Below are 16,516 nucleotides of genomic sequence, written 5' to 3' on the forward strand. Positions count from 1 at the left end.
TGTAGCTTATTTCCCGCCCCGTAGGCGTTTCTAAGAATCTGATTGGCTGGCTGTTTCACATTGTACTTTGGAATTGTACGCCGATTGGCTTTCGAGTGTGCTCGTCACTGTCCGCGCTGACTAATGATCCAATAGAACATCACCAGACAAAGAGACCGCCTAAACGTTTGACGAAATGGATTTAATGTTGTTTTGGAAAGCTGAATATGTTATGTTAACTACAAGTACTGTAGGATAAAACATCAGCAAGGCCATGAACGAATCCTCACACACGTTAATAGAGAAATCATTTACATTTCAGGACTGTGAAGACTCCTTAACTGTGTCTATCCCTGAGGTACAGCAAAGTTTGCAATCCTATAACTTTAATGTGAATAATTTGCCAATAAACACTGATTTATTTCAGGTTCTTGATTCACAATATGGCATGTATGTGTGGCCCTGTGCGGTGGTGCTATCACAGTATGTGTGGATGGCAAGAGAGGAACTACAGAACAAGACTGTTCTTGAGGTATTATACACACATCTGATGCCTTGACACGTTCACATTCGTGACTTAAACCGGAGTCAAACCCCCTCCATTAGTGTTGAAGTTGGCATGAAATGACATTTCACCCTGTCTATTTTCTAAATGCTTATTATAGATCTTATTGTGAGCAATGCATTTGTTTAATTATTTTTTTCTTTACTATTTTTTATTTCAGGCTAATGTAATTTGGGTCAAATTGAGTGTAATAAACTGTGCTTTTGTGTGGCAGCTCGGCGCCGGGGTGGGTTTGCCAGGTGTGGTGGCTGGCAGGTGTGGAGCACGTGTGATGCTGTCAGACAGTGCCGAACTGCCCCTCTGTCTGAGGAACTGCAGGCGCTCCTGTGACGCCAACAGCCTGCCCGATGTGCCTGTGATCGGACTCACCTGGGGACAGGTGTCGCCGGAGCTCCTCTCGCTGACGCCGCTGGACATCATCCTGGGCTCAGATGTCTTCTATGAACCTGAAGGTGATGACGTTTTTCCCCAGGGTTTGATCTTATGCTTAAATGTTACACAGATTACTAAATATTCAACAAAACATTGCTTTGGACAGATTTTGAAGACGTACTCGTGACCATCTCCTTTCTCATAAGGAGAAACCCTCATGCTCAGTTCTGGACTACTTACCAGGAGAGAAGGTGATATAATTTAGTTTCATTTTGTTGTTTTGTGACTTGATTTTGTTGTTTTGGGGCTTGACTTTGTTGTTTTGGGGCTTGATTTTGTTGTGTTGGGGCTTGATTTTGTTGTTTTGGGGCTTGATTTTGTTGTTTTGTTGCTTGATTTTGTTGTTTTGAGGCTTGACTTTGTTGTTTTGGGGCTTGATTTTGTTGTGTTGGGGCTTGATTTTGTTGTTTTGCGGCTTGATTTTGTTCTTTTGGGGGCTTGATTTTGTTGTTTTGTTGCTTGATTTTGTTGTTTTGGGGCTTGATTTTGTTGTTTTGCGGCTTGATTTTGTTGTTTTGCGGCTTGATTTTGTTGTTTTGTTGCTTGATTTTGTTGTTTTGTTGCTTGATTTTGTTGTTTTGAGGCTTGACTTTGTTGTTTTGGGGCTTGATTTTGTTGTGTTGGGGCTTGATTTTGTTGTTTTGCGGCTTGATTTTGTTGTTTTGGGGGCTTGATTTTGTTGTTTTGTTGCTTGATTTTGTTGTTTTGGGGCTTGATTTTGTTGTTTTGCGGCTTGATTTTGTTGTTTTGCGGCTTGATTTTGTTGTTTTGGGGCTTGATTTTGTTGTTTTGTGGCTTGAATTTGTTGTTTTGTGGCTTGATTTTGTTGTTTTGGGGCTTGATTTAGTTGTTTTGTTGCTTGATTTTGTTGTTTTGAGGCTTGACTTTGTTGTTTTGGGGCTTGATTTTGTTGTTTTGGGGCTTGATTTTGTTGTTTTGTTGCTTGATTTTGTTGTTTTGAGGCTTGACTTTGTTGTTTTGGGGCTTGATTTTGTTGTGTTGGGGCTTGATTTTGTTGTTTTGGGGCTTGATTTTGTTGTTTTGTTGCTTGATTTTGTTGTTTTGAGGCTTGACTTTGTTGTTTTGGGGCTTGATTTTGTTGTGTTGGGGCTTGATTTTGTTGTTTTGCGGCTTGATTTTGTTGTTTTGTTGCTTGATTTTGTTGTTTTGGGGCTTGATTTTGTTGTTTTGCGGCTTGATTTTGTTGTTTTGGGGCTTGATTTTGTTGTTTTGGGGCTTGATTTTGTTGTTTTGTGGCTTGAATTTGTTGTTTTGTGGCTTGATTTTGTTGTTTTGGGGCTTGATTTAGTTGTTTTGTTGCTTGATTTTGTTGTTTTGGGGCTTGATTTTGTTGTTTTGTGACTTGACTTTGTTGTTTTGGGGCTTGAATTTGTTGTTTTGGGGCTTGATTTAGTTGTTTTGTTGCTTGATTTTGTTGTTTCGGGGCTTGATTTTGTTGTTTTGTGACTTGACTTTGTTGTTTTGGGGCTTGAATTTGTTGTTTTGGGGCTTGATTTTGTTGTTTTGTGACTTGACTTTGTTGTTTTGGGGCTTGAGTTTGTTATTTTGGGGCTTGATTTTGTTGTTTTGTGACTTGACTTTGTTGTTTTGGGGCTTGAGTTTGTTGTTTTGGGGCTTGATTTTGTTGTTTTGTGGCTTGAATTTGTTGTTTTGGGGCTTGATTTTGTTGTTTTGTGGCTTGATTTTGTTGTTTTGTGGCTTGAATTTGTTTTGGGGCTTGATTTTGTTGTTTTGGGGCTTGACTTTGTTGTTTTGGGGCTTGACTTTGTTGTTTTGGGGCTTGATTTTGTACTGGACCACCATAGAATATACTCGCAATTGTGAGAAATAAAGTCAGAGTTGAAATATATGGTATGGTATGGTATACTTTATTGCCCCAATGGGAAATTTGTCTTGGGCTCACAATTACAACCACTGCACCAGACAATTAAAACAAACACAATTCATAAAAACAAAAAAAAAAACAAAAAAAAAAACAAAATATATAAACTTGTAATCTTGCGATTCTGACTTTTTTTCTTGCAAATCTCACAATTGCAAGTATATATCTGACGATTCTAAGAAAAAAACAGTAGGGGTTCAATCTTCAGCTGACTGGCAGGAGCCGCCACTGGCATGTCACGTGATCTGTCAGTGGCTATAGTTGTCGGTCAGTCTGCCTTTGAAATTGGTTTCAGAAACCATTGATTTTTGACAGTTTTTGTGTTCCTCCCTTTCTAGCTTATTTATTATGCAACTGTTGATATGATTATGTTCTTTAGTATAATTGCTGTTTTGGGGACTGTTATCCCAATACAACCAGTCAAATGGCCATGATCAGACTAGCAGAGTTGAAAATCATAAACTAGCAATTGCAAGAATAAAGAGTTCGGAAATATAAACTTTTTTTTTTTTTTTTTTTTTACAAAAGTCTCCCACAATTGTAATAAAAACGTCAGAATTACCAGTTATAAATTTAGAGTAATTTTAAATAGGTAATTCAGACTTTTTATCCCCAGAATTGTGAGATATAGCCTAAAACCATAATTGTGTGTTATAAAGTCAGAATTATGAGATATAAACTTGTAATTGTGTGTTATAAAGTCAGAATTGTGAGAAATGTCTTACCTTTTTCATTTTTTATATTATGGCAGAAACCTGCTTCCATACATTTGATTTTAAACATTAGTTTTATAGCGATTACACTGACTGCTCAAAAATGAATGTAAGGAAAATATATGTTACAGAAAATCCCATAACTTTAAGATTTGATTAATTTTAAAGTTTGAAATCAGTTTGAAATTCTGTTATTTCCATAACTGTAGGAACCCTGCTAGCAATCTTGTAAAATTAGTACCGCTATATTGATAAATGTATTATTAATAGGGTTCTGCATTCATAATTATTCACCATCCAAGATGCCTAGTTAATTAATACACTTTTTATTTCTTTTTTTTTTTTTTGCAGTGCGGACTGGTCCATCGAGGCTTTGTTACACAAGTGGGATCTGAAGTGCATCAATGTCCCACTCGAAATATTTGAGGCAAACAAAAACCATCTTGCTGGATCAACACTTCCTGGGAATCATACTGTACAAATGATGATTATAACAAGAACGGGGTTGTAATGAGAAACTTGCACAAATCTTTTCCTAAACCTTCCTTTCCAATATCACATGTCCTGATAATCTTCTGTTCTACATTTTAATCCTTCACTTGAAAATGCCAGATTACAGAAATAAAACGGGTTTATGATGACAGATTATGCCAATATACACTATAGGGCATGATTTAGTTAAGTATCATTGAGATACTATTAAATTTATCAATATTTTAGATTTTTATTTTAATTAGTTTAAGTTTTAGTAATTTTGTTGTGCATTTGTCATTTGTATTATTATTTTTTTTAAATTAATCATTTCAGTGTTTTTATTACAACTTAAAATGAATTAAAATTGGCTTGGCAACTAGCTGAAACAAAATAAGTTGATCACATATTTAAAGTTTAACCTCATCCTTCCCGAGAGTCATTTTGAAAAAAATGTTTTAAAAAAATGAAAAAATATAAAAATGAAATAAAATAAGCTTTTCTGGACCAGAACAATTAAATAAATTCTGTTTTTACCACAGGGGGACTTTAAGTTTTTTCACTTTATTCCAGCTCGCAATTATTTTATTTCAAGTGAAGCGAGTTTAATAACAGTAATAACCCTGTCGACCACATTTTCCATGACACCAAGACAGAAGCATTTAATAACTGGTTTATTGAAGATCCAGGACAGAACAATGTTGATTGGTACAGTTTAAGATACTCCCAACTTTCCAAACTGTAACACAATTTAACGGACGACAGCGCTTTGGCCACCGGATTTTTTATTGTGCTGATGCTGCTTGACCTCGACCACACCTGCAACAGCAGCAAACTGGAGAAAACCGGAAACAGCCAAGCACTCAGCACCGCAACACCGGATCTTAACAGCTAACCAGCAAAACTCAACAGCTAGACAACTGCGCCTAGTGCACAAAAAATACACAAGACATTGGGTTAGAAGAATCCAAATAATCACTCATGAAAAGCCAAATTAACTAAATGTATATAATAAAAAAATCGGTTTAACATCAGAACTGGGATATAAAGTAGGCCTAATCAGAACACAAGCTATTCATACTTTCCAAATGATTTCAAAAACAAAGCAGAGAAATAATTATACGCAGATTTTTAACAACAACAACAAAAAGCCAAATCTAGATTAATTTCTAAACAGTGTCTTACAAAAGTGACACAAGTGAGGTGCAGCTAGCACTCTCAGATCCATCACCGAAACAGGGTTACCTTAAAGCCCAATAGAATTGTGATGCTCGTCCTACTCAACGAATTAAAAAGGACATACACGTTTAAAACAGGAACAATGTATACAAAGAACAAAGGGCTGTATAACTCTTCAACGGTTAGAATAAGCCAATCAGTCATAATGACCTTTAGGCCCATGTAGCCTTTGCGTAGATTTCAGGGTTTTCAATCCGGGGTTCCTCAGGGGCCAACCGGGGTCACGCATTTACAATCGCCCCATGACGAGACGGACCTGAGAGAACACAAAACAGCGGTCAGGCATGTGACGGAGCATGTGAACAAGCCATGTCGTAATTACGAGTTCTACCAGGACGCCAACGCTTTTTACAAGTCGTATTCTCGTAATTACGACATGGTGTGAATGCACCCAATCATGGAAATGAAAGATGGGGAAATAATAGAGAGAGAAAAAAAAAACAGTCTCTGGGGATCAAGATGACATGGACAGTTAACCATAGCACCAAAAAATACACATATTATACAAATATATCTTTATACACATAAAAAAAGATAAAATGTGTGATGTGTAGGGTTGGGTATCGTTTGAATTTGAACGATTCTGATTCCGATTCCTTGTTTCGATTCCGGTTCCTAACGATTCTCGATTCCGATTCTTTTAAGAGGCAGGGTCAAAAAAGTTTAGCTAACCTTGCTAACCAACGGTCTTTCTGAAGGAAACAATCCTTTCTGAAGTAAATACTCCGGTCACAAATACTCCTTTTGTCAAAAATTTTGCATTTTGCCGAGAGTTCGTTATTTTTAGAAAAGTGAAGCCACACTTTGGACCGCCGACGTAAGCTACTCATGTTCGACTCGCGCGGTTATGCCAACACTTCCGGTAGACGCTTCTTCGTTGGTGTTGTTCAGCTGTTTCTTCTTCCGCTCGGCGGACTGTGAATATCGAAACTAGGAATCGAAATTTTAACTTTTGAACGATTCCGGGAAAAACGAAAAGTTAGTCCCGTTTCCAATCGATACTCGATTCTCGATACCCAACCCTAGTGATGTGTTAAGAACATCCCATTAAAACGACTAGATTTCTGGCAGTATGACATCCGGTTGCATGTGCTCATAACTTGACTTTAAATGTGTTTCATCCAATCAGAATGACAGTATTAGTCTCATAATGTTAGTTTACTTTAGTTTCAAACTGATGTTACATAATATATTTTTTGCACTGATTGCCAGACTAATTCATCTGTAGGGCTGAGTATCGATCAAAAATGTTCCGATACCTTGATTTCGATACCGGTTCCTGAACAATACTTTTTTCAATACAAATATGCATTTTTCGAGACATTTTAATTTCGTATTAATAAACTAGTGTTTGAGTCAGTGCTGGCTGCAAAGATGAAGTTGACGTTGCGTACTCATCATCTCCGCAATATTCTCTATATTGCGGAGATGATGAGTCCGCAACGTCAACTTCATCTTTCATGTGGATTACATAATCAGAGTTTTTGTTTTCAATTTAAATTGGTTTGTTTTAAAAGTAGACATTTCCAGCTTTCTATAGGCCTATTTCTCATGTCTGTGAGGCAAGTAGCTATACGTTGAGTTTCGGTTCATTTATGACGCGCCCCAGTTCTTTTCGTGCAGTCGAAGACGCTGTTGGTATCAAGCCTGGTGATATATAGCCACACTTTGAGCTTGGGCTGGGCGATATGGCCCAAAAAAAATCACGATACTTTTTTTTATATCAGTCGATATCGATAATTATCACGATATATGTCAAAAGTTTAAAGGCAGATTTTTGCTCCTTAGTGAAAGTTGTATAAACCAGAGTGTTAATTGTGTTTTTAAACTACTCTTTAAAATTGTTCATAAAATTGTTCAAACAGTAACATCTGTTTTTTTTTTTTTAATGTAACGATCAAATTTTTTTTGGTAAAAAGTAGGGGTGTAACGGTACACAAAAATCACGGTTCGGTACGTACCTCGGTTTTAAAGTCACGGTTCGGTACGTTTTCGATACAGCAAAAAGAAAGAAATGCCAGAGAAATTTCCTATTTGTTTAAAGAAAAAAATATTTTTAAATAAGTGTGAGTTTTCCTAGATCTTGAAACTTTCAGGTTTATAAATGGGGGTCATCTTTGAAGGATGAACAAATAATGTTTTGGTCATCACATTAAAAAAAAAAAATAAATATATATATATATATATATATATATATATATAATTTAAATATATATTTATTTATATAATATTTGAATTTTGAAGTGCTGGAAAAAGATGTGTGAAGTACTTGAAAGCATTTCACCATTCCAGCCAAACTGGTTCCAGTTAGTGTTACTATATTAAATCCATGGTGAATGTTGCTGGTCTGTGGACGTAAAGTACTAGTTCATTCACGGCACAATGTTTCTCCTGGTTTCCATGACAGCGCTGTTTGATCTAATAGAGATCTACGGTTAATAACGGAGAAATGTGAATGTGTCTCACTAGATCTCGCAGCGATGTTATTACCTCAGTGGCGAATTCAAATGTTTTCTTTACCGGATCTCTTAGCGCGGTGTGGTAACAGTGTTGCTTGATCGAGATCGGCTCGCGCTTTACAGATGTTGCTGGTCCGAACTGATAAACGATCCGTGAAGCACATAACGAGTAGCGCAGTTTCGTTCTGCTTTCATTATGCTTGCCATTTGATGTTGCGCAACGTTGTGTTGGCCGCGTCAGCACGAATTTTGCCGGCAGGAAAAATGGTCCAAGCAATCGTTCGGTTTGTATGCGTACCGAACCGGAAGCCTCGAACCGAAACGGTTCAATACGAATACATGTACCGTTACACCCCTAGTAAAAAGTAATATTCTGACTGTTTGAGTTGTATTAAAATTAACCATTGGTCAACCATTTTGGCGCAAAAACATTATCGAACATTTATCGACCTCTCGATATCATTTTATCGAGAAAAATTATATCGCGATAATTATCGTTATCGTTTTATCGCCCAGCCCTACTTTGAGCCACGTCTCTGGGTGTATCTAGTGTTTTTCCTTGATGCCTCATAACAGCCAATCATGCTCTATGCTTATTGGCACATTGATGAGATCAACCCCTTAGGTCTCGAAATTTGGAGATTTGTTTGATACTCGATGGTAGAGGCAATTCGTTCGGTGCCTAAAAAGTATCGAACTCGATACCCAGCCCAAATCGCCTGCTATAAATAATCTAATTTAGTTTTGCACAGGGGTTAGATAAGACTTTAGTCGTGCCAGCCTCCTAGTTAACTCACGTACTACGTTTATTCCCATTTCCAGGTTAAAGCAAGCAACTGGCAGCGAGTTTGTGTTTGACTTTTGTCTATGGCAGGACGCTGTCTGTCCGTTGTCTCGTAGACGTACCTCAGCACCACCAAAACACCCATCTGCTTCAAAGCAACCCCAACAGGAGCAGGTACACCTCTAACAGCTCAACACAGCTCTGCTTTTACATTGCCATACTGGATTCAGCAGCTTGGAGGAAACAATTCCACATTGAGTTCAACAGCATTGTCAAAGCAGAACCAAAACCCGCATTTTTACCAATGCGATGCATCTGCAAAGAATAAGCAAACGCATTCCAGCACATCATTGTCCAGGGTCACGTTTTCTTACCACTGAAGTGTTTTAGGATGAAGCCGGTCCGTCTTCCCCTGCAGACTTTGGCTGGCTTTTAGACCTGGACCTGGACCCTCTGTTCGATGCAGGCGTGCGGCTTCTGGAACGGGACCTGGATTTGGATCGAGAACGTGACCTGGACCTGGAAGGAGACTTGGACTTCCTCTTGCGGGGAGTGTGTGACTTGGAGCGAGAGCGGGAATAGGAGCGGGACCTCGACCTGCTGTAACGGGAACGGCTGCGGGAACGAGAGCGGCTCCTGCTTCTGGAGCGGCTGCGTCTCCGACGCCTCGGACTGTGGGTGGAGATAAAGAAAAGTGATGGATTATTTCAAAAGAGTCTGTACACAGACCTGCACTATTTATAATATTGGAAAATTCACAACAATAAAGTTTTAATAATCCTTTTTTAGATCTGTGAGAATAGTGAAATCCACACAAGAACTATAACGGCACAGAGGAATGATGTAATTGGAATCACTTTTAGATTTTTTTTTTCCAGCTGATGAATGATAAAAACATAGCCAATCAGCCAATCAGAATCCATCCTGCTGTAAAGAGCTCAAGCATTGAAAGCGACAGACTACAAAACTGCAGCATGCATGTATAATAAACAGAACAAATAAATATAAGTTCTAGGTTAAATATCATTCTTGGTTCTAAAACAAAAACTATAAAGCTATAATAATAATGGTTCTAATTCCACAGTGAAGATAACAACATTACAAACTTTGATTTGGAAAATGTTTTTGAAAATCAGACAAAAAAAAAACTGCCCTTTTACAAAAAAGGTACAAGACTGTATACGTAATATGGATTTACTGAGGGAAGAACCACAATCCCATGAAACATTGCGAAAGACATTCGTATTTAAAACTATGGAGAAATAAACAAATATTCATTTAAAATTATATTATATAAATTATTGTATATAACTATAGTTGTATTATTTACAATACATTAAAGTTTATTGCAAAATATACATATTTAAACCGCCTCGATTATGTCATTCGCAGTTCTTCATGACAGGGGGCGGGGCTAAAGAGCTCTTTTGGCGCGACTCCATGATTGGTGGAATATTCTGTAGAGGATCATGGGTAATGTAGTTTTTCGCAACGGGGGGACTGCTTCAACAGAAACAAATCACTGATAACAACCTCGAAAATCACAGTATGCGTGTCTTGATGTAAACGAGCCTATGCCACACAGTCATAAACGTATTTAGCTTAACGCAAAATACTGCACATTATCTGATCGATAAGTTTGTAAACAGCTTATTAGTCACTTTGAAACGAAATGTTGTGTATGCACCGTAGGCTAAGTTGACCTTAACCTAAGTTAAATAATAACGTTATATTCTGCCAATATAAGCAGTAAGGAGCTCTTCCGGACATAGATTACTCGCTGTCAGGCAAATAAAAGCCAGTGAAAGAAAGATAAAAGCAACCGTGAAATGCGTTAAAGTCCATATAATAAGAAAAACATGATTTAAAATGAAACTGCATCAGTCCTCTAAGTGCATGTGACGTCATGGAAAGCGGACTGAACTAATGGTCCTCGTAAGAAAAACAAAACGGATTGTAAAAACACATAGAAAAGCCCTATACGCAGATAAACTCTGTCTGATCTGAGGTATTGTTTACCTCCGGCTGCGGCGGCCGTGTCCTCCGTGTCTTCTAGCGGCTCCCCCGCCGCGACGCCCGCCGTAGTAGGAGTCTGGCGGCCTGCCGTAACGGGCCATCTGAACCCGGAGCTCTCGCCCGTCTAGAATCGCCCCATCCATCGCGTCCATCGCGTCCTCGGCATCCCGCTTGTCGTGAAAGCGCACGAAGGCGAACCCCCGGCTCTCTTTCGTGTATCGATCTCGGGGAATATAAACGTCCCCAACTCGGCCGTACTTTTCAAAGACGCGCCGCAGCGTCTCTGGCGACGTGCGATACGTTAAATTATCCACTTTTAACGATGTCATGCCTTCTACGTCGGGGGGAGGCCTGCCGTAACTCATTTTAAGTTTGTTGCCCAACAAACTAACAGAATTCACTTCGCTTTGTGTCTTCAAACTGAGTCGACTCGCCTGATCCAGTACTGAACGAACTCTAGTTGCCGTGAGCTCCGCGAGCACAACAATGAGCACGCGCGCGCACTCGCTCTCAAAATGGCGAGTACAAAAACCGGAAGGGAATTAGCATTTTGCATATGTAAAAGCATTTTTCAGCGATGTCGGTTATTACAAAAATGGAACCAAAAAAAGAGAGCAAAACAACGAACTACCCTGGCCTAAATATAAATAAATAAAATAAATAAATAAATAAATAAAAAAATACGGTACAATATCATACAAATATCAAATTAATATTTGTAAAGCTCATAAACTTTTAAAAATCAAAATGGCTTTCTTAATCAAGGCATCTGTCCAACTTTGCTTCACTCAATACCTTAAACTTGCATTACGAATGTGAAATTTGGTAATAAAAAGTGAATCAATTAGATAAGAGCAATCCTCCTCACAATTTTTAGTCAAGCCAAAAAGCCAAAATATTCTCATAAAAAAAATGACAGAGGTCTAAGTAAATTAGTGAAGATTTCTTTAACTTTATTTCTAATATGAACCATCTGTGGTAATAATGGTTCTTTCTATTATTTATTACAGTGTTAGAATAAACATAATAGGTAGTTTATTTATTGAATTGAAAGAATATGCTTTTGTTTGTTTGGTAACATTACCAGAAACATAAATCGGCGCATATGGGCAACAGTTTACAAGACGCTGTAACAAGTCTCACAGTAAACATAGCTAGGCCTACAATATTCAGTGCATAGTATACAATATATTCACCTTACTACTGTAAATTGTCATCACTATACTTTTTTTACGTAATTGCAAAATTTGTTAACTTTATTACAATTTATTTTTCTGCCCAAACACGGACAGAATTGAGTCATAAAAACTTTACTGTGTAAAGCAGAATTTACCTGATTGGTTTACTCATGTGCTCTGAACTCATATTTACAATGTGTTTGACTCCACTAGGACACATAAACTCAGCAGTAAAGCGACTCTCCTTCACCAGGAATGAGGAAGCTGCTTTACACACACCCCCTGTTTTACACACGTCACTTAAACACACAAGCAGGAAACCATTTCAACTCCTCAGTTCAGAGAAACAGAAACTCAAGTATTGTTGAGCTGTTGTGTGTTTGTGTCTCTGTATTCAGTAAAATGGCTGAAGCCAGAATTTCTCAGAATGAGTTCATGTGTCCAGTGTGTCTGGATCTACTGAAGGATCCAGTGACTATCCAGTGTGGACACAGTTACTGTAAGATCTGTATTACAGACTGCTGGGATCAGGAGGATGAGAAGAGCGTCTACAGCTGCCCTCAGTGCAGACAGACCTTCAGTCCAAGACCTGCTTTAGGGAAAAACACCATTCTGGCTGAACTGGTGGAGAAACTGAAGAAGACTAAACTTCCTGCTGACTGTTACGCTGGAGCTGGAGACGTGGAGTGTGACGTCTGTACTGGAAGAAAACACAAAGCCGTCAAGTCCTGTCTGGTGTGTCAGGAGTCTTACTGTCAAACTCATTTTGACCGTCATGAGGAATATCACTCTCGTAAACCACACAAAGTGATTGATGCCACTGGACGACTGCAGGACATGATCTGCCGTAAACATGATAAAGAGCTAGAAATGTTCTGTATCACTGATCAACAGTGCATCTGTGTGTGGTGTAAAGAGAGTGAACATAAAAACCACAACACTGTATCAACTGCAGCACAGAGGACAGAGAAACAGGTATGAACTGAGAGAGATTGATCACGCAGAAATGAAAGTGTCTTTATTTACTCACTCATTTACTCATGTTGAAACCGGTTTGACTGAGTTTCTTCTGTGGAATATAAAAAATTATAATTTGAAGAATGTCTCATCTATTTTAGTTTATACATTTAAAGTCAGTGAGGTACAAAACTGTCAAGCTCCAAAAAGGAGAAAAATCATAAAAGTAATCTAAACAACTAGTGGTTAAAGAAAGAAGTGCAATTAATTGTATTGACATGCACTTGTGCTGTACTTCAAATTAAAGTATATATAAATATATTAATATATATTAAATTAAATGAAAGACCACTTAAGTGCACTTAAAGAGAGTCAATTTGCATAACTGTTTCATAAGTACACTTTCTAAAGTACACTTTTTATAATATAAAATTAAAGTTTTACTTAAGTTTTATTTTAAAATACATTTCAATATTTAATATTTCAATTTAACTCAATATAATTATGAAATTAAATTGTATACTTAAATACTATTTAAGTGGGACCAAATTTCACTCTTTAGTTCATCTAATAGCTTTATTTATACATTTAAACTGTAATATTTTTTATTAACATGCAATTACATTTCTGAAAACATTTCTGAATAGTAGTATATTATTTCCAAAGTAAGTACACTTTTTAAAAGGGCCAGAGTTTGAGTCACAAATTAAATCGAATCATTGATAAACTCATGTATGTGGAGCCCAAATCAAATATGATGACATCAGAAACATCAAACTTCACTGATGTTTGTGTGATGACATCATGATGTTTAGTCATGTGACTGTGACAGTGAAGAACTAATGAGGTTTGATGTTATTGACGTGTCACCATATTTTAAACAACTGAGACATTCTTCTAAATATCTTCTGTTGTGTCTCACAATAGAGAGAAAGTCATACAGGTTTGGAGCGACTTGAGGAAGAGTAAATGATGACACTAATGATATAAACTAGTTACTGATGAAATACATTCATTTCAGGAAACCATGAATCTGTGATTTGAACCAGACAGTAAAAACTTACCATTCAAGATCTTTAACCTCCAGCAATTCTGGATTCATGTAACTTTAATGTTTGTATGACAGTAGTTTTATGAGTCATTCGCTGTCATTGGTTTGTCCTCCAGAAACAGCTGAAGGAGACGCAGATGAAGATCCGTCAGAGAATCCAGCAGAGACAGAAAGATCTTCATCAGCTGAGAGAGGATGTGAAGTCTCATAAGGTGAGTCTGGAGAAGAAGAGAAGTGTGAGACGTCTCAGTTTGGACTCGCTGAACTCACTGTGTGATTGTGATGTGTGTGTAACAGCGCTCTGCACACACAGCAGTGGAGGACAGTGAGAAGATCTTCACTGAGATCATCCGCTCCATTGAGAGAAGCCGCTCTGAGGCGACACAGCGGATCAGAGATCAGGAAAAGACTGCAGTGAGTCGAGCTGAAGGACGACTGGAGCGACTGGAGCAGGAGATCAATGATCTGAGGAGGAGAGACGCTGAGCTGGAGCAGCTTTCACACACACAAGATCACATCCAGTTCCTGCAGGTAACAGAGATCTAGGAGAACAGGATCATAGTGGACTTGAGCAAGATCCTGCTATGACAGAGAAACATTTGATGAGAGCAGAATGAGCCGTTGACTGAGATGTTGTCAGGAATTCAGTCAGATTCAGTCGAGTGTTGTGTTATCATATAATCATCAGTCAGACGCTCATCTGATCATCTTCTGTTTAAAGAGACGCACTTACAAAGCCCTGGGAAATGGACCATTAAAAATGAGCTGATTGTGTGAAAGTGCTGGATTGAAGCGAGTCACTGAAGAGAAGTCAAGTCTACAAGAGCCGCACAGATCTGATATAGTGCAGGTTATTGGCTGAAGTGTGGAGATGATGAGTTTTGATTTGTGTTTTCTGTAGAGTTTCCAGTCTCTCTCAGCTCCTCCTGAATCTACAGACGAACCCGACGTTCCCTTCTGTTTTCTCTCCTCTTTTGATGGCGTGAGAGAATCTGTCCGTCAGCTGAGAGACAAACTGGAGGATTTCTGCAAAGAGGAGATCAAGAAGATCTCAGACGGAGGTAAAGTCCTGCGCCTCCTTTATACACACGTGTGAGAAAGAGCCCAAATCTGAACCTACAACAGTTTCTGAAATGTTCTTGTGATTTATAAAACATCCATAAACACAAATAATTTTCCTAAATGCATCCCACTTTATAAATCACAGTTCATCTTTAATTCAAGTGCATCAACTCCACAGAACAGCCACAAACATCCCTTGATGGTTTAGAAGTAATATAAACTTGTGTGACGTACTGTAGGATGAAGTCCATTGGGATTTGGGATTGAATCCGATACGAGTGTTTTATATATGAGGCGTCTGGAGATGAATCTGTTCTCAGAAATGAGTCCTACATCATCTAATATCAGATTAGAAACGTCTTAGAAATGAATGTATTTGATCTTGTCATTTCTCTTCACACTGTTCATGTCTGTTTATTTCCACAGTCACTTTCACCAACATGAATCCCAAGACCAGGAACGACTTCCTACAATGTGAGTCACTAGAAAACAAGCAGGAAAACTCACTGAGTGTGTTCATGTTCTTCCTGTAGAAGGAGAAATAAATCATGATAGACGAGTTTTATAATTGATCATGTAAATGAGGATTTGCTCAGGATATCTGATCATCTGTACTGAGACACTGATGATACATTGAACATTGATTCATGAAGAGTTCAGAGACATTAAAAGATCAGACAGATTCATAATTCCTGTTTCTGATGTGTTTTCTCTCCATCAGATTCCCATCAGCTCACTCCGGATCTGAACACAGTGAATAAACTCCTCCGTCTGTCTGAGAGGAACAGAGTTATTACTCACACTGACACACAACAGCCGTATCCTGATCATCCAGACAGATTTGATTATTATCCTCAGGTGTTGTGTAGAGAGAGTGTGTGTGGACGCTGTTACTGGGAGATTGAGTGGATTGGAGATGATGTTGAGATATCAGTGTCATATAAGAGCATCAGCAGGAAGGGAGAGGGTTATGAGTGTGTGTTTGGATATAATGATCAGTCCTGGAGTTTGTTCTGCTCTTCCTCCAGTTACACATTCTGGCACAATAACACACACACTGATCTCCCTGTAAAGCCCGTCAGCAGAAGAATAGGAGTGTGTGTGGATCACAGTGCAGGAACTCTGTCCTTCTACAGCGTCTCTGACACAATGAGCCTCATCCACACAGTCCAGACCACATTCACTCAGCCGCTCTATCCTGGGTTTTATGTTTATTCTGGATCATCAGTGAAACTGTGTTGATGTTTCAGAACAGATATAGAGAGATTTTACCCATAATACTTTGAGCTGCACGATAAACCAGTAACAGTGAGATATTACAGAGACTCTTATTTTAACTTTCATGAATAAAGCTGAACTTCTGCTACTGAAATAACGCGTCATAATAAATGTGTGTATTACAGTTTTATCAATTGCTAACAAACATCGGTCGATACTGAAGACCCAAAGTCTCTGCCAAACACAATCATTTTAACTGCTTTCACACAGAATGCATTCAATGACCACATTTCCCAAAATCCATGAACACTTTTGTCGTTCGTACTTCATCATCTGCAAAACACAATATATTCACAGCAGATTTCTCCAATACTAACACAAGCTTTCAAAACTGATAAAAGCTCATTGAAATCAGAATGATGCAAACATTGCAAACACAACTATTATTATTTGTCCTATGTTTAGGCTATTTCGTTCTAATGTTAGGAA

The 16,516-nt window shown here is 38.2% G+C and overlaps 3 protein-coding genes across 10 annotated transcripts; 2 read left to right on the plus strand and 1 right to left on the minus strand.

Annotated features, from left to right (window-relative positions):
• The first annotated feature begins 198 nt into the window (after nucleotides 1-198).
• On the plus strand, nucleotides 199-5,948 carry mettl23 (methyltransferase 23, arginine). Of its 2 annotated transcripts, none has more exons than XM_039654027.2 (5): nucleotides 199-337; nucleotides 407-511; nucleotides 759-996; nucleotides 1,083-1,167; nucleotides 3,944-5,948. In XM_039654027.2, the coding sequence occupies exons 1-5, from the start codon at nucleotides 254-256 to the stop codon at nucleotides 4,101-4,103; spliced, it is 672 nt and encodes a 223-aa protein (XP_039509961.1). In that variant the 5' UTR covers nucleotides 199-253; the 3' UTR covers nucleotides 4,104-5,948. The 2 variants fall into 2 exon arrangements, with proteins under 2 accessions (XP_039509961.1, XP_088984977.1); XM_089128851.1 differs by having other exon boundaries at nucleotides 203-337; nucleotides 464-511.
• On the minus strand, nucleotides 4,719-11,169 carry srsf2b (serine and arginine rich splicing factor 2b). Of its 7 annotated transcripts, none has more exons than XR_005618696.2 (4): nucleotides 10,565-11,169; nucleotides 8,920-9,217; nucleotides 8,668-8,778; nucleotides 4,719-5,558 (listed from the first exon to the last, which is right to left on the minus strand). XR_005618696.2 is itself a non-coding variant. In XM_089128852.1 (3 exons), exons 1-2 carry the CDS (start codon nucleotides 10,924-10,926, stop codon nucleotides 8,932-8,934), a joined length of 648 nt encoding a protein of 215 aa, XP_088984978.1. In that variant the 5' UTR covers nucleotides 10,927-11,169; the 3' UTR covers nucleotides 4,719-8,778; nucleotides 8,920-8,931. The 7 variants fall into 7 exon arrangements, 3 of the variants coding, with proteins under 3 accessions (XP_088984978.1, XP_039509957.1, XP_039509958.1); XR_016155205.1 differs by having other exon boundaries at nucleotides 4,719-4,989; nucleotides 5,453-5,558; nucleotides 8,668-9,217; XR_016155206.1 differs by lacking the exon at nucleotides 8,668-8,778 and having other exon boundaries at nucleotides 4,719-4,989; nucleotides 5,453-5,558; nucleotides 10,565-11,166.
• An 873-nt stretch (nucleotides 11,170-12,042) lies between these two features.
• Nucleotides 12,043-16,211, plus strand: LOC120464532 (E3 ubiquitin-protein ligase TRIM16). Its single transcript, XM_089128850.1, has 6 exons — nucleotides 12,043-12,714; nucleotides 13,864-13,959; nucleotides 14,045-14,278; nucleotides 14,649-14,808; nucleotides 15,236-15,283; nucleotides 15,531-16,211. Exons 1-6 carry the CDS (start codon nucleotides 12,142-12,144, stop codon nucleotides 16,049-16,051), a joined length of 1,632 nt encoding a protein of 543 aa, XP_088984976.1. The 5' UTR covers nucleotides 12,043-12,141; the 3' UTR covers nucleotides 16,052-16,211.
• The last annotated feature ends 305 nt before the right edge of the window (nucleotides 16,212-16,516 follow it).

Source organism: Pimephales promelas, chromosome 3 (assembly GCF_988280905.1).
Source record: "Pimephales promelas chromosome 3, fPimPro1.hap1.1, whole genome shotgun sequence".
NCBI classification, from domain to species: Eukaryota; Metazoa; Chordata; class Actinopteri; order Cypriniformes; family Leuciscidae; genus Pimephales; species Pimephales promelas.

What these genes read in the sequence shown, in the direction of transcription:
- mettl23 (XM_039654027.2), top strand. Translation starts at nt 254, where the DNA reads ATGAACGAATCCTCACACACGTTAATAGAGAAATCATTTACATTTCAG. An exon ending in AGAACAAGACTGTTCTTGAG is followed by an intron (nt 512 to 758) that starts GTATTATACACA and finishes TTTGTGTGGCAG; the next exon opens with CTCGGCGCCGGGGTGGGTTT. An exon ending in ACTACTTACCAGGAGAGAAG is followed by an intron (nt 1,168 to 3,943) that starts GTGATATAATTT and finishes TTTTTTTTGCAG; the next exon opens with TGCGGACTGGTCCATCGAGG.
- LOC120464532 (XM_089128850.1), top strand. Translation starts at nt 12,142, where the DNA reads ATGGCTGAAGCCAGAATTTCTCAGAATGAGTTCATGTGTCCAGTGTGT. An exon ending in CAAGAAGATCTCAGACGGAG is followed by an intron (nt 14,809 to 15,235) that starts GTAAAGTCCTGC and finishes TTATTTCCACAG; the next exon opens with TCACTTTCACCAACATGAAT. An exon ending in CAGGAACGACTTCCTACAAT is followed by an intron (nt 15,284 to 15,530) that starts GTGAGTCACTAG and finishes TCTCTCCATCAG; the next exon opens with ATTCCCATCAGCTCACTCCG.
- srsf2b (XM_089128852.1), bottom strand. Translation starts at nt 10,926, where the DNA reads ATGAGTTACGGCAGGCCTCCCCCCGACGTAGAAGGCATGACATCGTTA. An exon ending in CACGGCCGCCGCAGCCGGAG is followed by an intron (nt 9,218 to 10,564) that starts GTAAACAATACC and finishes CTCCACCCACAG; the next exon opens with TCCGAGGCGTCGGAGACGCA.